The following is a 24,795-nucleotide window of genomic DNA, read 5'->3' on the forward strand; positions in this document are numbered from 1 at the left end:
ACTGCTGATCACTAATCATCACCTCCCTTCTTAACCTAGCTTCCACTACTCTTTCCCATAACTCGAAGCTGTGACTGATCAGTTTTATCCCTCTATAGTTACTACAACTGTGCACATCCCCCTTATTCTTAAAAATAGGTACCAAAACACTTTTTCTCCACTCTTCAGGCATCCTCTGACTTTCCAAGATTTCATTAAACATTCTCGTTAAAAACTCCACTGCAATTTCTCATAAGCACCTCCATGCTTCCACTGATATGTCATCTGGACCAACAGCCTTTCCATTCTTCATCTGTCCTCACTTGCTTAGAGAAAAACAGCTCTTATACTCACTTTCCTCAATTGTCTAGAGGAAAGTAGTTCTTTTTAGGGATGTCCAAGGTTCAGCTGGCAGTGTTCCCTCCTGTCTATCTGATGAATCTGGGCATCTTGGGGCAATGTAGTAATTGCCTCATGTACACAGACAACCCTCTCCTCCTACAACCCAACACCACAACCTGTGAGAGATGCACTTATCTAGCCAAACTGGAGGTAAAGGTCTCTCCAACCAAGATTGAACTTGACAGTCAAGAGGAGAAGGTAAACACTTGCACCACACCACACCACACTCATCACATAGTCCCACTAAACCTACACCACCAAATTCAACACATAGAAACACAAAAACATTCGCAGAGGCTCTCAATAATAATCTGCTCAAGCAACAGAGACCTCCAAAGCAGAAATGCAAGCAACCTCCACCTCCCCCAACATAACCCAAATGACACATAGTCCACAGACTCGGTATGCCAATAAACCACAGCCCATAAAGCAAAACAATGTACCCAACACACTAGTCATAGGTGACTCAATAGTCAGGCACACTGATGTCCCACTCACCAGGCTAAACAAGCAGAAGGTTACTGTCAGCTGCCTGTCGGGTGCCAGGATCGGCCACATAACCCATGCACTCAGGTCACTCCATAACAAGTACAAATATGACTCTGTCATTGTCCATGTTGGTGTGAACGACCTGAGATGTACCTCCCTGGACTACATGAAAAGAGACATGGAAGAGCTCTCCTATCTTGTAGCCCAGGCAGGTATGACCCTAGCCTTGAGTAGCATCCTGCCATCCCCCAGAATGATACCACAGTACAAGGGCAAAATGATTGACTTCAACAATTGGCTAAGCTTCTGGTGTCATTCTAAGGGGATCCCGTATCTGTCTGCCTGGGACGACATGGTCGACAGACCACAATGCTTTGCCAGAGATGCCCTGTACCTGTTCCCCCCGGGATTCTGGATACTGGCTAAGGGTCTTGCTGCCCCTATATTGCCTTTTTTAGGCAAGGTTTAAATGAGAAATTCACCACCGTAACAGGAACAGGCAAGCAAAAACTGTGGGAAATGCTACTCAGTGCTATAAGTCTAAATCTCAAAATGCACTCACTCGAGGCACTCCTTAAAATGGACAACATCGATATCTGTGCAGTGACTGAGACATGGTTCAAGGCTCTAGACAGCACTCCTGCATTACCAGGCTATAACTCATACCACACTTTTTGGCCTTCTAACCTGGACCAGAACACCAAAGGTGGAGGTGTGTCCATATTCATTAAGGATATCCATATCTCCAGGCTAGTTGCGTGGCATAAGGCATCCAAGGTTATCCAAGTGCAACTAACTCTGGGAAAAACTGCAATCCAAATTTCAGCTTGCTACAGTTCCCCTACCATGCCCCAGGATTCCCACTCCTCTTTTCTTGATATACTGGAAAATATTAGGGTTCAACCAAACACCCTAATAATGGGCGATTTCAACTACCCCACCATTAACTGGGAAAACTACTCGTGTACCAACTCCTTCGCTCAACACTTTCTGGAATTCATAAATTCCAGTGGCCTGGATCAACTTATCCACACCCCCATCAGGGGCAACAATATCCTAGACCTAGTCATTACCAACATGAGTGACCGGTATTCCACACCTGAAGTCAACTCCTCGTTGGTCAGATCCAACCATAAGCTATTCACTCTAGATATCCGCATCTCACCCCAACCCACCATTAAGGAAGCCATGGTAAAAAATTTCTCCAAAGCTAACTTCACGCTTCTTAAGACAAAAGTGGCGAACTTCATGACACCCATGCAGATGGGCAATACATTTACGACTGCTGAATCCTATACAAATGCACTCTATAAGCACTTACATGAGTGCATGGATCGTGCTATCCCAAACAGAACCAAGACGCTATCCTCCAAAAAAAGGAAGCCAATCTGGTGGTCCCCTGCTATAAACAAACTCTACAATAGAAGGAAGAAACTGTTGCAAAATAGAGTAAAATCCCATGAGTGACGGAGCTCCCTGGTCAGCCTCAGTAAGAAGCTGAGATCCCTTATAAAATCCTCCAAAGCTAGCTACGAAAACAAAATTGCCACTTATTCTGAGGACAACCACAACACCCAGATCTGCTCTGAGTTACAGCACAATGGCATGGAAATTACAGAACCAACTGATATTGCCAACATCCTGGCAGATAGGTTCAGTGCTAACTTTACCCCCCTCACACCCCCTAAAGGGCCCATATCTATACAGGAAAAATGCAGAGTCCCTGTAATCACATATATGCAGGTAAAAGCTGCACTCTCTAAAACTAAAAACACAGTATCCATGGGACTGGACAACATCCCAGGCTGCATTTTACATGAACTTCAGAATGAACTGGCTCCCCACCTAAGTATCATGTTCAATAATAGTCTCACATCAGGCTTTGTGCCCACTGAATGGCTCACAGCAACAGTTATCCCACTCCAGAAAGGGGGAAATACCACTGATCCTGGGAACTATCACCCTATTAGCCTGATGAGCCTGGTCTGCAAGGCCATGGAATGTATCATCATGGAACTCATAAACAAAGACATTGGTAGCCTCCAAACTCTGGACCCCACCCAGTTCGGGTTTGTGAAAGGCAGATCATGCCTTCTGAACCTGTTTGACTTCTTTGAGGCAGTCACCAAAGCCGTAGATGAGGGTAAGGTAGTTCACCCAGCCTATCTTGACCTTGTCAAGGCTTTTGACACCATCCTCCATTCTGGAATTATAGCTAAACTCACTAAATTAGGTATAAATCCCTACGTCACAAGATCGGTTGCCAACTGGCTAACTGACAGAACCCACACTGTAAAAGTTGCAGACTCCAAATCTGACTTCAAATCACTGACAAGTGGAGTACCACAGGGTTCAGTCCTGGGACCTCTCCTGTTTGGTATCTACTTCTCTGAAGTACAGGCTAACACAGAAGGCCTCTGGCTAATGCAGTTTGCAGATGACTGCAAACAAGGAGCCATAGTCAAGTCCCCAAATGATGTGGATGTTCTACAGAAGGGCCTCACTGAGACAGATGCCTGGTGTCAGAGACATGGCCTCAAGCTCAATGCCAAAAAGTGCATTGTCATCCCCTTTGGTAAAAACTCTGTACACATGAACTACCACATAAATGGTAGTCTACTTAATGTTGAATGTGTGATAAGAGACCTTGGGACCCAGGTGGACAGTAGTCTCTCCTTTGATAATCACATCACCACAGTAGTCAGGAAATCCTTCTATGTGGCACATCTCATTACAAAAGGGTTCTCATCCAGGAAAAAAGAGGTCATTGTTTCCCTCTACTCATCACTCATTAGACCCATTATAGAGTAGAACACCCCTTTTGGTATGTACCTCACAAGACATCTGCAGCAGCCGGAAAGGCCACAGAAGTACCTCACAAACAGGATTACTGGCCTCTAACAGGTGCCCTACACTGACCATCTCAAAAAATTCCAGCTTTACTCTGTAGCATATCGCCTACTCCGAGGAAATCTCTGCCTAACATATAAAGCTATGTCAAACCCAGAGCTGCTGGACATGCTACACGTAAAAAAATCCCAGTCCCTCCTAGCTACACACTCTAGGGACCTAAACCTTGTCACCACAATAAACAAAACATGCTGGAGGGATAGATTCTAGTCCCAGAGACTTCCTATAGTCTGGAACAAGCTACCCATCTATGTCAAGCAAAGTTCTTCATTAGCACTCTTCAAAAAAATCTTGATGAGTGGATGGGAAATAGGAAATATACCCTGGGGATCATTTCTGTGGCTCTGCTCGACAGGGACATAGGAAATTAACTTTCTTGGGTGGTGTAAGCCAAGGAACCTTGTTGGCTAGGCTTATTTAGGCCCTTGGGCCGATAGCCTAGTACCTAGCTATGAACCTATGAACCTATGAACTAAATGCATCCCAGCCAGACAAACATTTATCTTTATTAATACACACCATTCTATGAATAGCAATCAATACAACTTGCACAAAAGTGACCCACTTAATAAATATATTTGGTTTGCTAGCAGGCACACATTTTGTAAGCTAAACATTACATTAAAGCATGCAATTTTAATGAACTTTTCAACTACTTTAACTGCTATTCATAAGCGTTCACATTTTTTTAATTCAGACTTTCCTAGCCTAGACTGCTTTGCATTTCTCCTTAAACTTCAGCAGAAGTAGCCTACCAGTAATGTATCCAAGGATTAATTATAACAAAGAAGCATGCAACAAACTAGAAGTATTCTACGTATACCTTAAAATTCCATGTGGCAGGCTGCTCAACTCCAAATTTTACTAAAGTGACAGACTCCAAAGAAGCATTAAAAGTTGAATTTAAAGCAACCAGATAAAAGTGATCATCAGACTGAGATTAGGCTAACATAGTCATTTGTTTAGTGCATTTTAGTAATTTTAGAAACCTGTGTCTTTATTACAATATAAGGACTTTTCCTGTATAATCTGTAATGTCCTCTACCCCCCCCCCCAAAAAAAAAAGTATACGCAAAAATACAAAAACATGTATTCTTACCTTTGGTAAGGCATACTTGGGCAGTTTCATCAGTACAAATTCATTCCTTTGATATGAAACATAATACTTGATCCGATTTCCTGTTGTCACCTTAACAGAGAAAACAATATATGTGGCTGTTAGACTTTTCACGTGTCATACGTTTTGATCTGTTTATTTGAGATACATATGTTTTACAACCTAAAGAAGCTGTCATCACCTGAAACAATATGATAAGGCCTTTGGGTTTGAATGTATCCTTTTATCATTTTAACAGTTGCTTAAGAATGTATTCCTTCTTATAAACATAGTCAAAGAATGATTAAAACAATGCACTAATAGTGTCACTGGCAGCCTGCCTACCTTTGCTGCCAGAAAACTCAGAAATACATGGGTTCTACTCCCGCACCTGATGGTTGAATAAAAGTCTCAAGGCTAATACTGTAGTGCAGTGTAAGAGGAGTAGAAGTAGGACGAGGAATTTCCCAGCTTAAATTTCTCTTAGTTATTATGACCACCTTGAGTCTCTCAGAAAATAAAAAATCTCTAGGGGAGCTAACCTGGTCAGCAAAGAATAAATAAACTACTTATTCATGCTGTTGTTTTTTATCTATAGTATTATGGCATGCATTTTGTAAGCCTGCCTATTACTGACCATTTTAGTAAGCACTTAAAGTGATACAATCCTGCCTTTTGACATGACAACAGTCTATTTTAGCATGTCATATGACATCATTCCTATACAACCAGTTTTCCCTTTTTCTTGGTGTACACACACACACACACACACACACACATATATATATATATATATATATATATATATATATATATATATATATATATATACATACATATATATATACATTCATATACATATATATACATACATATACATACATATACATATATATACATACATATACATACATGTATATACTTGGGGTATCTTAGTTAGGAGGTTTCTAAAGGTTATGCAGAAGGGGTATGGAAATAGTAACAACTTACAGTGACCGGTTCATCCTTTGTTACTGGGATACCAATTATTGCCTGCCTAGCCAATAACCAAGGGTCAGAATTGAACTCTGTACTTTGTATCTGTGAGGCTAAGACCTTAACCAGTATTCCAAACCTTTATTCTGAATAGCATTACTTTTTGAGAGAATTTGTTGATTCCATTGGGATCACTCAAGTCATTTTATCATAGCACACTTTCCTTGGGATTTTCTTCATTTGCCTTCTGCAGTAGCATGCCACTTATGCCATTTTAGTTATCCTTTTCCATATTACCTCCTAATGGTTTATGGGGTGGTCTTTAGAATACCACATATTGGCAAATTCAAGAGAATGTCTGAAGTCAGAGATTGCTGTTCCCCAAGAAAGGAGTAACTTCGACCGGCCTCTTTAATGACGTCTGTAACAAAGAGCGGTATTTCCTGCTGGAAGGAAGGAAATAAGTTATGCTGCCAATGAAAGGTTTTACTTTTAGGCCACACTTGGAACAACATGTCCAAGCCACTCTGGCAGAATATTAAGAAGGAAGTGGCCAATAAGAATATTGTTCTAAGGATGGCAGCTAAAATGAGGCACTGTTACATATTCAGTCTGTCATGAAATATACTTTTTCAGTTGAGATACAAACAAGAGGTCATGCACACTTAGGCAGTATAATGTTCAATATCTTGGTTACAGAATCTGAAAGCAGTGCATCTATAGAGATATATAGTATTCAAAGACTATGCCTCAGAAATGTACACTATATTTCAAACTTAGGTATAACAAGTAAGCATATTGATATCCATCCTTTGGAAATGTAAAGATTCAAAATGCAACAGCTGATATTATATGATTTATTCCTGCAGTATTCTGTAACAGAAATATACATTGCATGAAATTTAGAGGAAATGTATATAGCAAAATCATGAACAGATAGGATGTATGTTATGAGGAATCCAAAGTGGTATGGCACAGGGCTAAATAAAGGGCAAGTATGGAAAAAGTCAGTGAAGCAAGAACCACACTGAGAAAATATAGAAACCTTGGGAATGAAAGTTGAGTAAATACATTTACAGCTGCATCCAAAGGCAGAGTAACAAGGGTTATAACAGTTCATGCTGACAGTGAGAAGATTAAATGTGTAGGTATTTCTGTTCCTTACTTCCAGAATCAGCCTAAAGTGTAAGAAAATATGTCAACACTTCCAACTAGAGGAGGACTACTGGGCTGCCAAAGGAGAAGAAGACTGCATCAGAATGGATGCAAATACCATTTATAAAGAATAAGGACTTGGCAAGTACAAAGCAAGATGCAAATGAAGGTAATGTGACTATGGTCACCTCACACATGCCACACAAAGGAAGATTCAACAAGCCAGGCACTGATATCTATCTAGCAATCTCTCTCTCTTGCTATATATATATATATATATATATATATATATATATATATATATATATATACACATTTATGTACATACACATACACACGCATATATATATGTGTGTGTGTGTGTGTGTGTGTGTGTGTTTGTGTGTGTGTGTGTATGTGTGTGTATATGTGTGTATATAAAATATAAAAATCAAAACAAAAAACAGCACTCTTTTTGTTTTTTTTCTTATTCTAATTCCAGATGGCATGTCTGCACATATATTGCATCACAGTTATCCCCTATCTTATTGCACAAAACAGCAACGGATCATTCCAGCTGGCCAGATTGTTTGTAGAATAATTACAATTACCTTATCCCATTCCTCTTTTAGATTTTGTTGCTTAGTTACATCATTTTTATATATATATTTTTTTTTATTTTCTTACAATCAGTCCTTCCACCTCAATATGTTACAAGCACACAGATAAACAAAGTGCTTCTCTTTGGGAAGTCGATGTGAAATTCTTTGAATGAATAAGTAGCAAAGCAGAAAAATAATTAGACAGTTATGAGATATGGGAGAGCATCATAGCACCACTGGGTATAAAACCCAGAGAGATAATAGGTTTCATTTGTACTAATAAAGACACATATTGTTACATCTTCTTTTGAGAAGCTCAATATATGGAAGAATTCCTAGAAAAATGTGACAAGAAAAAAGACAGTAACCTATGGAATTTGCATGTAATTCAGGCATTCAAAAGAGAAGCAAAGAAAAAAGTGTTTATACAATTTCATACAGAAATAGAAAGAAATGAATCAAAGGACTATTTAAAAACTGTATATAGAGATTGCGTGCATGTTACAAAAATTATGACAACACGGGTTTATGGACTGGAGGGTGGGAATGTAGTGTAATACTGAAAATGCAAAATGAGAAAATTGTGCATCTACCCAATATAATTAATGTGGAAGGAACTAAAGGGATGGTGAAATATTGGGAACAACCAAAGCTGTGTTTTTTATGTGGTAAAGATGATCATGCAATTAATAACTGTGATCAAAGGAAATGTTTTATATGTAGCAAAGTTCGTCATAAAGCAAAGAAATGTAAGCGAAATATATAAAATGTGAAAAGATAGGTCACTTTTGGATGGATTGTGAAATTTTAGAAGGTCAAACACAAGAAATAACAGTGGAACAGGATCAGGAAAAGGAAAAGGTTGGGAGGTTGGCGTAATGGTTAAGGTGTTTACCTTAGAGACACAAGGTGCAAGGTTTGAGTCTCACTTGGGGTAATTGGCTAGGATTAAAATGGCCCACAACGGCAGTTAGCCTAGTAACAATCTGTTAACCTATTAACCTATCAGGCACTATAGAAGAATCTTAAAATGAAAGAAAATTGATGAAAAAGATATAAGAAAGGATGTTATACAGTGCATGAATGAAGTAAAAGAAGAAGAAGACAAGGAGGAAAAAGTTAGTAACTCAAGTGAAGAAGGAGAGAATAAGTGGGTAAAAGCAAGAACTAAAAGAAGCTCTAGAGGTAGAAGATTTAAACACAGAAACTGGAAATTTAAAAACATAACCACAGGGGAAAGCAAAAAAGGGAAAGGATAAAAACAAATGAAGTTTGATAACAAACCAGTTTGTCCAGGGACATCTTCATAGTGGGCTTAGATAAGTATACTAGTTAAGAGGGTAGGCGTTAAATGGGAAGGAGGGATGACTAGGATGGAATGATGTAAGAGTAGGGAGGGGCCAAAGGGCTTTTTGTAAGTATAACTGGGTAAGAAGTAATATTTTGGCATGAACTTGTTACCTGCCCTCCTTCCCTTTATTCAACTTCCATAAACATAACTTTGTTAAACAATATTTATTAATTACAAATGAAACATAGTACAGCTGATTTTAATTCCAGCATGTAATGTTAATCAGGACAGCATGACCTTGCTTATCCTGACCCAGTAAGCAGCATCCATACTTCCACTCACTTACTTTACTTATGAAGCAGCGTCCCTCCACTCACTTCATTTATTATTTATTGAATTAACATCCAACCAAATAAGCAGCATCCTTACCTTCATTCATTTATTTATTTATCAAGCAGCCTCCAACTGCACACTTTCCTTTCCCAACTCATTAAAATAAATGCCCAACACCAGAGAGGCAACAGAAGAGGGCAAGCCTGTCCCTCTTCTCTGCCCTACCCAGTCTGATAACTTCTTCTTCTTCTTCTTCTTTCAGCTTTTTCCTGGTTAGGGGTCACCATAGCGGATCACCTGTCCACTCATGATTGGCAGTGGAGTTTTTAAGGTGTTGAGTTGCCAGCCTAGTGTCCAACCTTCCATGGAAGGCACACATGCACGCATGCATGCCTAGTGGCCAATTTAGAGTGTCCAATCCACCTACAGCATGTCTTTGGGATGTGGGAGGAAACCGGAACACCTGGAGGAAACCCACGTGACCACAGGGAGGACATGCAGACTCCACACAGAAGGTACCCCAGTCAAGGATTAGACCAAAGAAACTCTTGCTGTGAGGTGGCAACGCTAACCGCTGCACCACCGTGACTGCCCCCTACCCAGTCTGATAACTAACCATGCATTTTGGCATGTACTTCCTAAATTGCAGGTTACAACCAAGACAAACTGTAGGTACAATGGTATCAGGTAGGCCTTGGTTTAATAGTAGTGGACAGGTGAAGGTGACTAAGGGTTACTTGATTATTTTATATATATATATACATATATATTTATTTTATATATATATATATATATATATATATATATATATATATATATACATATATATGTGTGTGTGTGTATGTATGTATATATATATATATATATATATATATATATATATATATATATATATATATATGTATGGATTACCTACACAAGAACGACAGCGCAAAACACCGACACCACATGGTCGACAATCGAAACACCGACAATGTAATTACTGCACAAAAGTGCTCCGCCCCCCACACCCCCTGTAACTTTAATATACCAACTCCGAGATTGCACTACAGTGCAGGAATGGAAATCTTTCCATTCCGCACTACGGAGACATACCGTTTCCTCATTGTCGGCATTTTGATTGTCGACCATGTGGTGTTGGTTATGTGGGTTTCAGTCTTTTCAGCTGTCATTCTTCTGTAGGGGACATATATATATATATATATATATATATATATATATATATATATATATATATATATTTTTTTTTTTTTTTTTCACCCTCCAGTACAATAAATAACACATGGCAGGTATATAATCTCCAAGTGTTTTGGTGGGATCAATAGAGCAGGTGTAGTCTAAAATCATTTCACAGAGTTAGGAGATTTTATAGCAATTTGTAGAACAATGTATAGGCAATAGAGGTAAACAAGACTGATCAGGTTTAGGAGTGAGTTCAGGCATTTTAAATTCCTAGTATAGGCAGGTATGGGGCCGGAGGCTTATGACGAATGTGTTCGGTAGGTTGCAGGGCCGGAATGCAGTTGTGGGTTGTTGGAGGAGTGTAAGCCTGTTGGTATAGTTTTGTGGTGGTGGATCTCAGCTTTACGGTCTGACTGCCTGGTGGACTCAGAGCTGTTTGTTTGGGCATGGCACATTAGAAATTAATCATTGTATTTTAGAAGTAATACCCTGGAGGAAATTCATGCTAGAGAGAGAAGAAAAAGCACCGGGGCTATAGGAAGGAAGCGAGTAGTCCCAGCTTTATTTCTTGTTATAGCTGTTATGAGGTGAGGGGACGGATGGTTGTTAAGGCATCAGATGACGTACAGATGTTGTACTTGGCCCGTTTTTTTTTTTTTTTTTTTTTTTTTTTTACAGTGCTGGCTTGTGGTAAATCATTGAGGTTACGGGCAGACATTTGAACCAGAGAGAGAGAGACAGACAGAGAGAGAGAGAGAGAGTTAGACAGAGAGACAGGACAAGGTAGCTCCTATAAAGAACCTGATTTATTGGTGGCTTTCTGAGAGAGGGATTTGCAGGCTATGAGCCGCTCTGAACAATGGTTGTTCGTGAATGCGTGATGTGGCAGTAACAGTTGGGTGGTAGTTGAGGGGTACTGAATTGCTATATTTATCTGTAAAGATTTTTCTAATGTTCATTTGATTTTGTCAGACTTCAGGTCTGTTTTCATAATGTTCGTGTTATGGGAACTAGTGGCAACTTATGGTAGGAGAGAATGACAGATAGCTGAGTTGCAGTCTTCATGCCCTTTTCAGTTGCTGTATGCAGTGGGTTTTCTGGAGTGGCCGTAGGGTCCTGGCATACCTCTCAACTGTACTGATGTTAGCGGAATTGCCAGATCTTGGCCTCATTTATTTATTTTATTTATTTATTTTTCCCATAACATTGTGGTTCTGGCAAATTATGGGAATCCCTGAGATTGACACTAGAAAATAATGGCAGCATGCCTCTCAACTGTACAGATTTTCGTAGAATGTCCAGATGTTTTCTCATATTTTTGGTCTGTTTCCCATAAACATAGTAGTTTTCTGGCAAATCATTGATGTTTGAAGACAGAAAATGAGAGACATTTGAGTTTCAGACTTCACACCCTTCAGGAAATTCATGCTAATGCAAAATTTGATATTCTATCAATTTTCTATGTTTGTAAGAGCAATACTTTCAAAGTCTCCCTATTTTTGTGCCTTTGTCCCCCCATTATTTATGGTTTTGTCCAGATTTCTTGCTTTAAGAGTTTGAGAGGTATGAATGGCAGACATTTAGCTGCTACTAGAAGAATGAACGTATGCGTCAGGACATGGGCAGATGCCTCCCTGTCCAGGAACAACATCATCCGCATGATAGACATACGTCGTAATTATTACTTAACTTTAGTCACATATAGCATTGTCCTTAATGTCTACCAAAACCGGTGACTTTTGTTTGGAGAAAAGGTGGTGAATTACACTTAGTAAATAATGACAGTGATTATAGTTATAGACATTGCTTCTGGAAACGTGTATTAATCCACATTCCCTTATTCTGTCCATGTCAGCTTAATACTAAGTGTCTATGGTCATCTCTGGATTTTTTTCTGGTTTGTTGGGATTTGTCTCTGAGTCATTGAGAGATTTATATATAAAACTGACAGAAAATAACAGGAAAGAATGTTGTTTGTGAAGCTGTCCATGCAGTGGGCCATAGGTTATGTAATTATATATAACACTATTACCAACGGTAACTGGCAGGATCACAGGAGGGTTAAGGTATATTATTCATTTGCATGATTAAAAAAAAGGTATTTACTGAAAAAATATGGTTAAGTTTGATTTACCATGGATACCAATAAGGTATTCCTGATATGGATTGTCAGTCCGTTGGCAGGAATGAGCCTGTGTTACCCCAGCTATCATTTGTGCACACCACAAAGCCCATTAATAAAAAGCATAATGCCTTGTAATTAAGAATATGGTGATATTTTGTCATACAAGACTGAGATGTGTGGGGTTTTTTGCAAGTAGTAATAGGCCCTTGGATGTGGCAAGGGAAGGTGGATTTATTGAGGGCATTCAGAGGAGGGAAAGGTTGTCTTCAAATGTGTTTCTTCTATTTTAGATGATTAACATTTTTCTTTTCTTGCAGATGGGGTTGCTACGCTGGGCATTTCAATAGCTGGATTGCTACACAATGGAGTCACAGATAGCTTCAGCGCAGAGTTCGTATCAGCTGGTGGGCTGAGAGATGTGGTCTTATCAGGTGACGGATATTGCTACAACAGGGATTTTTGATTGCTGAAGCTGCACAGAGGGAAACCACAGGTACTGATACAATTTTACCTATGCATTTCATTGTGTGGGAGTTTGTGTGGTATGTGAGTACTGCAGGGACTAGTAAGGATGAGATGCATCAGGCATTTGGTGAAGCAGGTGTTTAGGTTTAATTATGGGGAAGTTGGGGCTATCCACAGGGAATAAGGGAGTACAGGGATATAGGGCAGAGTCATAATAACTGAGGTTGGGCAGGAATTTGGGAGCTCTATGACTGATTAGTCAGGCTCACTCTGAGGCCAGTGAGGGGGCTCTTTTGACCTTTTGTGTTTACTTGGAAAAAGGGTTTGGAATGGGGAATACAAGCATATGTGAAATCATTGATGGGATGGGGTTAGTTTGATGGCATTAGGAATTTTTAAACAGTAAGTAAGGTTGAGGCTTTACTGGTTTACTACTTACATGTGAAGGGACCTCTGGGTGTTAAGTTTCCTTAGGTGCTAGGTTTTATGTAGTGCATGGTGGTTTCATTTCAATAGGATACAGGTTTCAATTTGACAATATTGTGTAGGTTTCACACTGGTTTGAACTGTGTGGGTAAATATTCAGCCATACAAGTGACAGACACGGAAGGCATGTTGGTTAATTTGAGCTTACAACATCTTGAATGGTGCAGGTTCATGTTCCTTCGTTATGTGGATAATAGGAGTTTGCTTATGGATTGTCTATTGAATCAAGGTGGGTGGGGACAATATGTAGGACTACTTGTACCTTATAAAAGAAGTAGTAATTGTGGAGCTACGGTGGAGCAGGAATGGGGATGGGTAGGTTATTCTTTTCTTTGGATTGAAAGGAGTTTGTATGTTATATGTGTGGCTTTTAGGAGTAGGTACAGCCTGATGGGCATTGGAGGTATGTAGCCATTGGGGATAGGTAGGATGTAGGTGTTCCAATGGCTATCCTGATGTTATAGGGATTAAGCAGGGTATGGTTTTGGGTCTCCTAGCAGATATTTAGGGATTTTTTTTTTTTTGTTATTGGATGCAAACTTGTCACATTGGAAGGAAGGCTTCAAAGGTAAATTCAAGGGCATGCATGGGATTAAGGATATAGTCCAGTTTTGGCAGACACATTACATTTGTCAGGGTTGATTTGCATTGGTTTGTAAATGTGACAGGAGGACTGGGTTGGGGCATACATTTGGGGGGAATTGGTGTAGACTGTCTGTAAGAAGGGGAGGACAACTGGAGGAGGGAGATGGGATTTTGATGTCAGTTATAATTTAGCAGGCATCATGGTATTAGTAGGAGAAGTTGGGAGGGGAGTATAGGGGCCATTTTCACTTGGTGATATGTCAGTAGTATGGTTTGCTGATGCTATTAGCCGAGGCATGTTAGGTTGGGTTAAAAGGATTAGATGCTTATGCCAGGATTCTGGGGCAGTGTTTATAAGTAAAGCTTATGGAAAGGTGTGGTTAGCTTGGTCAAATTGTGTTGCAGCCACCAGGGGGTAGGGGATTGGTGGGATGGATTGTCGAGTTATTTGGTTCAGGTTTGTGACCAAGTTGGTGCATTTCAGTGGGTCAAGGAGGTTTTAGCTGCAATTACTAACATTCCAGGGGTGACAGAATTATGTTAAGTTACTAAAGTGTGGGTGGTGGCTCATGCTGGAAGGGTAGATTTGATAGTGTAGAGAACAGCAGACATTGTCTGCAGTCAAATTGGTTGTAAGAGATGGCATTGACATATGGAGGTTCATTGGCCTACAGTTTATGTGTTTATTGCTTCATGGATGTACTGATGTCATTAACAGAGTGGTTTTGGTTGCCAAATGCTTTATTGCTTTACAATGGATAGTGGGTATGATGGCAGGAGTATTAGGCTATTGCTCTGATAGAAGAGGAAATCTCAATTTGGGGATTGGTATATCCATTGGGTGGAAAAGTAGAGGCAATTAGTCATGATGGCATATTATTGCCCTTATGTTGTTTTGGGTGACATTGAGCTTAGACTTCTGGTTGTACATTTCTCTGATGGTTTCAGCTGGCTGGTGCATTTGACAGGTAATGACCTCGGAAACATGGTGAAGCTACTACTGATGGTTAAGGGATTAGGTTGAAATTTTGGTAGGAGAGAGGGGGAACAGCCTGGTCAGGCTGGTGGGTGATGAAGAGGGACAGGCTTGCCCTCTTCTGTTCCCCCTCTGGTGTTGGATGTTAATTTTAATGAGTTGGGAAAGGAAAGTGAGCAGTTGAAGAATGCTTGATAAATAGATAAGCGAGTGGAGCTAAGGACACTGCTTACTGGGGCAGGATAAGCAAGGTCATGCTGTCCTGATTAACATTACATGGATGTTTCTGCTGGAATTAAAATCAGCTGTACTATGTTTCAGTTGTAATTAATAAATATTGTTTAACAAAGTTATGTTTATGGAAGTTTAATAAAGGTCATCAAACATCATTTGGTGTGATGTGTTTATTGAAGGGGACCTAGACAAATGAGGTTTGGAACAAACCAATTTGTTCAGGAACATCTTAATAGTGGGGTTAGATAAGTATACTAGTGGGAGTTAAGAGGGTAGGGGGAAAGAAAGGGTTATATGGGAAGGAGGGATGACTGGGAGGGAATGATGTAAGGGTAGGGAGGGGCTTAATGGCTTTATGTAAGTGTAACTGGGTAAGGAGTCACATTGTGGTGTGAACTTGCTACCGTCTCTCCCACCCCCTTTTTGATGTAATAGTGGGATTGTGGTTAGTTATCAGACTGGGTAAGGCAGAGAAGAGGGACAGGCTTGCCCTCTTCTGTTCCCCCTCTGGTGTTGGATGTTCATTTTAATGAGTTGGGAAAGGAAAGTGAGCAGTTGAAGAATGCTTGATAAATAAATAACCAAGTGGAGCTAAGGATGCTGCTTATTTGGTTGGATGTGTAATTCAATAAGTGGAAAATGAAGTGAGTGATGGGACGCTGCTTCATAAGTAAAGTAAGTGAGTGGAGCTAAGGACACTGCTTACTGGGGCAGGATAAGCAAGGTCATGCTGTCCTGATTAACATTACATGGATGTTTATGCTGGAATTAAAATCAGCTGTACAATGTTTCAGTTGTAATTAATAAATATTACTTAACAAAGTTCTGTTTATGGAAGTTTAATAAAGATCATCAAATGTCATTCGGAGTGATGTGTTTATTGAAGGGGACCGGGACAAAACCCTTTCTTTACAGTGAGAATCTTAGCCATAAGTGTTAATAGCATAAAGAATGCTCAACATAGACTGGGAGTATTAAAATGGTGTAAAGTGTTAGACATGGATATTATAGCACTAATAGACATTAGATTATCAACAGAAGATGAAAGAACACAAGTCAATGGTTTGTGGGAAGGTAAAGTGATATGGAACCTAGGTAGTGAAAAATGTTCAGGTATAGCTATCTTATGTAAAGAATGCAAAGAAAGTTTGGATTACACAATAGTGATGATTGGAAGAACAGTAATACTAGACATAAAATATTAGAATCAGATTTATAGAATAATCATGCTTTATGCATACACTTTGCAGAAGCAAAGAGAAATCATGTTTAGGAAAATATTATATTACGTAAGCATGAACATGCAGATAATAGTAATGATAGACTTCAGCTGTGATTTAAGACATAGATGAAATGAAGGAACAGACGTTAAAATTACCTCAGACATAATTAATTACAGTAAGATGTATTTATGGGAAAATAAGAACTGGACATATAAACGAAGCAATTTAAGAACTGAAATTGATTATTTTATAGTTTCAGACAGTTTAAGCAAACTACATCAAAGATGAGAAATTACAGTATTCTCACATCACTTAGCTGTATAGATAGAGATTTAAGAGAAAATAAATTACATAAAAATAGGTAGATGAATAAAAAGAATTAATGAATCAGAACTGAATAAGGATGTATGTGCAGCCACGGTGGTGCAGTGGTTAGCTCTGCCGCCTCACAGCAAAGGTTCTACGGTTCGATCCTTGGCTGGGGTGCCTTCTGTGCAGAGTCTGCATGTCCTCCCTGTGATCGTGTGGGTTTCCTCTGGGTGCTTCAGTTTCCTCCCACATACCAAAGACATACTGTAGGTGGATTGGACACACTAAATTGGCCCTAGGCGTGAGTGCGTGTATATGCCTTCCATGGAAGGTTGGGTGCCGGGCTGGTAACTCGACACCATAAAACTCCACTGGCAATCGTGAGCAGACATGTGATCTGCTGTGGCAACCCCTAACCAGGAAAAACCAGAAGAACTGAATAAGGATGTAAAGGATATGATACAACAATTATGGCAAGATTGTATAGACATGAGATAATTTTAAAAGATTGGACAAGTTGGTGGATTAGTTTAAAAAAAAATACAGAAAAGAAGTACTAGAATGGCAGAAGTTTAAACAATTGCAAGATAGTGATGAATACAAGGAAATTAGTAGTTATGTATTTAAAAACATAACAGATAATAGAGAAGAGTGTAAAGAAAAAGAAAGAAGGTTGCATGAAATGAATCGAGGAAAAAAAATCAAAAAAGGTTATTTAAAACTAAGCTATCTTCTACAAGGGAGGAAAGAAGTAGCACCATGCTTAAATAATATGGTTAAAGAGAAAAGTAAGACTAATAAGAGACCCGAAAAATAAAAAAGGTGATATAGTGAATGCACAAAAAGAAATCATGGAAACAGTCAAAAAAACACATACTGGCAACGTTTTCAATATGTGACATTATAATAAAAATAAATGGGAGTTAAATAAGCTAACTGAAGAAGACAATAAAGGTACTGAAGAGAAAGTTACAATTGCAGAATATGAAAATGTACTAAAAACAGTAAATGTAGAAGCAGCTATAGGTCTAGATGGACTTGAGAACATAATGTATAAAGCTACGCAAGACTGGCTTTTTAAAAATATTTTCTAAAAAGTAATGAATGAATCCTTTGAAAATGGAATACACAATGAAAACAATATGTCTAGGTGTGATGAAATTTATAGGAAAAAGGGAGAAAGGACAGATATAAGAAATGGAGACCATTAGTACTGAATAATGTAAATTATAACATTTTCCTGAAAGTAAGACAAAAAAGAATAGCAAGTAAACAAACAAGCTACTATCGGAAACAATATCTGGAACAAAAGATAAAGCGAGTCAGGAACTTTTGATGGTAATAACAGAACTTTTAGGTGATGTAATAAATAGAAAAATAGGATTAAAATTATTAATAGATGTAAATAAAGCCTTTGAGAAACTTCAGCATAAAGCATTATGGAAGATTTTAGAAGATTTTAGAAGAATACATCGTAAGCAACAGAATGTTTGTCTTTTCGGCATTTCCCGGTTAGGGGTCGCCACAGCGGAACTCCGGTCCACTAATGATTGGTAGTAGATTTGTATGGTGCCGAGTTGCCAGCCCGATACTCAATCTTCAGCGATGGCACGCCCATTCATGCATGTCTTTCGAACGCCACTCGACCGCGAGGAGGACATGCAGACTCCACACAGAAGGCACTCTAGCCGAGAATCAAACAGGAGAACCTCTTGCTGTGAGGCAAAAACGCTACCGTTGCATCGTAAGCAACAGAATAATAAACATTTTTCAATCAGTTTGCAGGGAAAACAAAGTAAGATTGGTAGTTAATGGGTGGTTAAGCAAATAGTAGAATTAAAAAGCAGTATTAAACAAGGATGCCTGACAAGTTTTATTGGTCCTGATTAAGAATGCAGTAGTCAATAAAATAAATCTGATAACTGAGAAAACAGAATATCAAACACCAGAAGGAATTTAGATTCCAGTGATGTTTACATATGCGGGTGACTTAGTATTAGCAGTTAAAAACAAATAATGCATGAATATAGCTACGGAAACACTCAATAAAGAATTAAAAAATCTAAGATTAACTATTCATAAAGAGAAAAGTAAATGATTAGGTCTTTCAGAAGAAATACATGGCATTATGTTTAATAATAAATTTGGATCTGAACGACTGACAGAAAACCAATGGAAAGAAATGATAGTTAAAATAAGAGGCATTTGTGTATTTTGGAGAACATTCAAACTATCATACAGAAAAAAATCTATAAAGATCCTGTGGAACATAACAAAGATGCTAAATGGATAGAAGAAGTAAAACAAAGAATAAGAAGTTTAAAGGTACAGGATATGAAATGGGATAAAGTAACAGCCAGAGAGATTGAGACAAAGTTAAGAAAAGCCTCTAACTGGAAAACCCCAGGCCCAGATGCAGTACCTAACTTTTGGTTAAAAGTATTAACATCTTTGCATGGAGATTTAGCCATGAGTAGGAACTATTTATATGCACCCTCAGCAGACACCAACCTGGTTAACAACAGGAAAAACAATGCTCCTACTTAAGTGTGAACCTGCTAGCTACCCTAAAAATTATGGACCAGTAACTTGGCTTCTGACGACATATAAACTATACACAGGAATTGATGACAGCAGATTTTGTAGTCATTTAGAAGAAAACTCAGTTATGGAAGCAGAACAAAAGGACAATAAAAGAAAGTCAAATGGAAGAAAGGATCATTTGTTGTTAAATAAAGTCATAGTAGGGAACTGTAAAAAGGGAAAGAATCTAAGTATGGCATAGACTGACTACCAAAAAGCATTTGATAGTATTCCACATTCATGGATAAAAAAGTGCTTAAAATGTATAAGATTCACCCTACACTGTCCAACTACATTGCAGTGACCATGAAGCAGTGGCAGACCACTTTGCAATTAAGCCATGATGAATGACAAATAATTATCCCAGGGATAAAAATTCAAAGGGGGATATTCCAGGGTGACTCTCTGTCACCATATAAACACATATAAGCATGAACAGGAACACCACTGCTGGATGCAATGTTCCAGCAGAAGGCAAGAAGCCGAGGTACCAGAATGTGTTGATGAAGACGTTCTTGTGTCCAGCAGTGGTGTTCCTGCTTGTGCTTATATGTGTTTATTTGGAGATACTTTTTCATTTTGATGACTCTCTGTCACCACTGCTCTTCTGCTTTGCCTTAACCCATTAAGTTGTCTACTTAACTGCTTAGGCCATGGCTATAATTTAGCTCCTAGAAAACAACAACGTTTAAAGAACTCTCATCTTCCCTTTGTCAATGATTTAAAATTGTATAGCTTATCAGATGAGGAACTGAAAGCACAACTGCAAGTTGTCAAACCTTTTTCAGATGATATAAGAATGTCATTTGGTCTTGATAAATGTGCTAAAGTAAACTTTAAAGCGGGAAAACTGCAGCACCAGGAAAACACCAGTTTGGGACAAGAATGTGATATAAAAGAACTTGAGCAAGAAGGACTGTATAAATATTTGGGAATTGATGAAGGATTAACAACAAAACATGAACAAATGTGAATAAAACTTAGTAAGGAATACTTTAGAAGACTTAAATTACTACTGAAAACAACATTGCCATTTAGGAATAAAATCCAAGCTATAAAACATTTTTCTCTGCCTGTCTTAACTTACAGTTTTGGAGTGATTGACTGGCCCCAAAATATGCCGGATAGATTAGATAGGAAAACAAGAATGATGCTTCATGCTCACCAAATGATTTACAAATATCAGTGCATACCAAGATTATATATCGCCGTTCTGAAGGAGGAATGGGCCTCCTTCAAACTGATTACATGCATAGATCTGCAATCGCGGGACTCTACACATATCTGTTGACCTGACAAGACCCAAACGTGGTGAATGTTCTGAAACAGGAGGAGAACAAATCTAAGATGACTTCTCTGCTTAGTCTAACAGAAGCATATTGGCATCAAGCAGGAATGGGAATCAAACCAGAAGTAGATAAAAATCAGGCAACAACTGAATGTGCCTAAAAAACAAAAAGAATATAAGGTGAAGGACCAGATAAGAAGGCAAGGAATGTGGAAAATACATAAATATAGTTGCAAGTATCGGAAACTTCTGAAAGAACTTCATGTTGATCAGGATTGAAGGCAGGATTGGTTAAGGAGAGGTGAATTCAAACCAAAAGATGAAAAGTTAATATTGGCAGTCCAAGATAGTGGGCTAAGTACACGGTGGTTTACAAAGTCCATTGAATATGTAGGAGAAACAGACAAATGTAGGTTTTGTAAAACCAAATTGGGAACAGTTGCACACCTTGTTGCTGGTTGTAACATACTAATGGCAGAAGGACTGTATACTGAAAGGCATAATGATGTGGCAAGACTGTTGCACTGGAGATTGTACAAACATTATAGTACTGAAGTGACCGAAAAACACTGGAAACATGAACCACAAAGCATCATAAAAAATGATGAAGTCTATATCACATGGGATCACCCATTGCCAACAGTTCAAAAGATAGATGCTAGAAAAACAGATATAGTGGTCCATAAAAAGAAAACAAAAGTAGCACTGATTATTGAAATTGCTACACCCAGTGACTACAGTGTTTTACGTACTGAGAGACACAAACTCATAAAATATCAAGATTTGCAGGTGGAAATGAGAGCCATGTGGAAGAAAGATTCCCAGACAGTTCCAATAGAAGTAGGAGCAACGGGTCCAAGGGAGCCCGCAGGATTTTTTGCAGGGGGGTGCAAACCCAAGCCCCGCCCATGCAGCCCCACCCCTATGTTGCCCCACCCACTCAGTCCCACCCACCCCCCCACCCACGCAACCATTCCAGTGTCCCATTACTTGGCTATTTCTCCCCATTTGTCATAGACACTGTTCAAATCTCTCAGTTTGCATACTGTTTTATGCTTTACTTCTACAATGATTACAGATATTTGGATTTCATTTACAACTTTTATAGCACAAACACTGATAGACATTTACTAAACCTAAACAAAGCAATAGTCCTACAATGAAAACAGACTTAGCATAAAACTTCTCTACCTTTGAAACCCACATTCACTGAAACATTGAAACCCACATTCAAAGAAAATGCATCTGGCCAGTGGCAGGGTAAGTTTACCTTTGGGCTGTTTTCAAATCATAGGCTCCTTGCACACATTTTTAGAACCATGGAAAAGTTATTTGATTCACCTTCCTGACTGTATTAATTATACTATATAATAATTGAATTATATCCCTTGTATAATACAGCACCACTTGCTGGAGCGTGTTTTAAATTTATAGTTCTGAACATTTTTCCTTTAAACAATGAAACAAATCATATGAACCAATAATGACAACCTGCCCAATTCAGAACATTTCAACCATAAAGGGCCACTCTACTCAAACTTCTGTCATACAATCCACCAATATCAATTGATATGCAGAATCTTTGCAGAAGTAAAAGTCATCTGAATAATTCCACATTAAAGAGATCTGAAACCAGTGAAGAGGTTGTTGCTAGAAAATAACTTTATATTTCAGTGTTTAATCTACAAATTCAATGCCTGCCACCCTTGAAGAATAAATTGCTTACATTATATAAAAAAAAATGGTAAGCTGGTATATTGCAATAGGGAATGGGTGGCAAGCTGAAAAACAGGTTCATAGTTATTAGCATCTCATCCAAAGGAGGACATACTCAGGACTATAGCACTCCACCTCCTTAAAATACACATCTACATGTTGTGGGAGTAGAACCTATAACCTTCTGTATCAAGATGCAAGTATGCTACCTGCTGTGCTGCTTTAAAAATTCCATACTACAATAGTGATACCATTTGCTAAACAAAACAGTTGCACATTTTAAGTAGGCTTAGCATGAGTAGCAGTAAATTTCTCTTCCCTTAAAACTCACAATTCCTTGAAAATGCACTTGAAAATAAAATCCACCTGCTAACTCTAACTAGGGCATTTCACTCTCTCTCTCTCACACACACCTCAACCTCTTAGTGCAAGAAATCTGGACAAAGCCTAAAATAAATAGGAACAGATTATAAATATTTCTGTCATGAACCAAGAACATTGCTAGAATCTGATAAAAATAACTTTATCAGAGGCTGAGGGAATCAAACCACAGAGTACAGGAATCAGTTTATCACCAGCTCTTAGCTTTAATCCCCTACACTAACTGCCAGACTAAATGAAGCTAAGCACCTTGTGTGGGAATAGAACCGACAGTCTTATGATCTTCTGGCAGAAATAAACAGGTCTTGCACTGAATGAGGAGGTATTGTTAGTGATTGCTTGAAGGCACTCCTTCTTGGGGAAATCCCCCCCCCCAGTATTAATGAGTCCATTATCCAAAGCACTACAGTTGCTGAAGCTGATAATGAAGGAAGTAGCTTTTTCCAGTAAAAATAGTTATAGTTTTCAACTGGCAGTAGTTTCAAGAACCACAGTGATATGTGACCTGATGCTCAATTCCCTCACTGTCAGAGATTGAGGAGTTCTGTTAAGTGGTATTCATTATACTCCATTTCAGCAGCCAGTTGTAGGGTCACATTTCTGATGAGTGCTGTTACTGTTTTGTGTTATAATAATTTCTATCATAAAAGAAATGAGTATTAGGAATTTCAACAGACTGAACTCTACAGTTCCCTACAAAATGGTGTCTACAGGACTGCAATCAGTTTCTCTCAACATTTAAACAGAGTAGGTTGCACACACAAAAAGCATTTGTTAAGCTTTCACTTACAGTGCTTTGCAGTTAAGCAGGTCACCATATTGATCAGCCTTAGGGCTCTTTGTTTCTACTTGAGTGGTTGCCTCCTTCCCCTGTAACTGAAGTAAATTGACTCTTACATTAAGAGCTGTAATACTTACCTTATAGCTTTAGGACACATTAGGAAACCTTGTAAACTGCAATAGCCCCGCTACGTTCGCCCTCGCTACGCTTGGGCTCTCTTTGCTCATCTCCCTCTCCCCAATTCCCTCCCACCCACAGTACCTCTAAATTTATATTACTATAGCCACTCCCCCACTTTCTAGATCCTATCTGCTTTCATCTGGGATAATTCCACCCACCCCCATTCTACTACCTACATTTTAATAGCACCTATTAGCTTTCATCTGGCATTCACCCATCCCCCTTCCAGCACCTTTACCTCACCACTCTATCTTCTGGTGTTGCATCACCAGGTAAAACAGTTCCTTAACTCACTAGCTGAATCACAGATAATGATATACTCCTCTTTACTACCCCTCTTGTTCACACCATACCTCCTTACCTTGTATGAAAACCAGTTTCTCACGAGATTTCAGGTCCCAAAAGGCCATACTATCACCCCAGCTGTAAATCCTTCCACCTTCAACCATACTTACAGTACCAGATCCTATCCAACATCTTGTTCAGTCTATCAACATCTCAACCCCAGGCACATTAGCTCTAGATCCAAACACTACCACAAACTAATGAACTTCAGGAATTTGTTTATCACCAAGTATAGACTCAACCTAATACTTGGTGGTGATATTCACCCCAACCCTGGCCCACTCACTTCAGATAGACATACCCCCTCTACTTGCAATCTAAGCTACAAACCTACAATTAATAGGCCAACTAACTCTCTCCTAGTCTGTCATCTCAATATTAGAAGCATTAATAACAAGGTACATGAATTGCATGCACTTCTGGATGTCCACTCCCCTGAGATTCTCTGTTTATCTGAAACCTGGTTAAAACCTAACACTAAAGACAATGAAGTGTTACCACCTGGGTACAATATACACAGGCTGGATCGTGCTTCGAGGAAGGGGGTGGGGTAGCTGTACTCTATAAATCTGAGTTGAATGTCACCATAGATGTAATACAACCACCTCAGATTAATAACTCAGAGATTCTTGCCACCAAATTGCAACTTAATAAAAATAAATGCATTAATATCATCTGTATGCACATTCCCCCAGGTAACAATATATTTACATTTGAAGATATCT

The 24,795-nt window shown here is 38.9% G+C and overlaps 1 protein-coding gene across 1 annotated transcript in view; it reads right to left on the reverse strand.

The window, feature by feature from the left end:
• SORCS2 (sortilin related VPS10 domain containing receptor 2) overlaps window positions 1–24,795 on the reverse strand; it is a 2,271,537-nt gene that overhangs the window by 833,629 nt on the left and 1,413,113 nt on the right. Inside the window, exon 7 of the mRNA XM_044063564.1 lies at window positions 4,880–4,969. Coding sequence (XP_043919499.1) covers window positions 4,880–4,969 — 90 coding nt within the window. The remainder of the gene's footprint in view (window positions 1–4,879; window positions 4,970–24,795) is intronic.

This window comes from Protopterus annectens, chromosome 2.part1 (genome assembly GCF_019279795.1).
Source record: "Protopterus annectens isolate FY-2018-M chromosome 2.part1, PAN1.0, whole genome shotgun sequence".
Classification (NCBI taxonomy): domain Eukaryota; kingdom Metazoa; phylum Chordata; order Ceratodontiformes; family Protopteridae; genus Protopterus; species Protopterus annectens.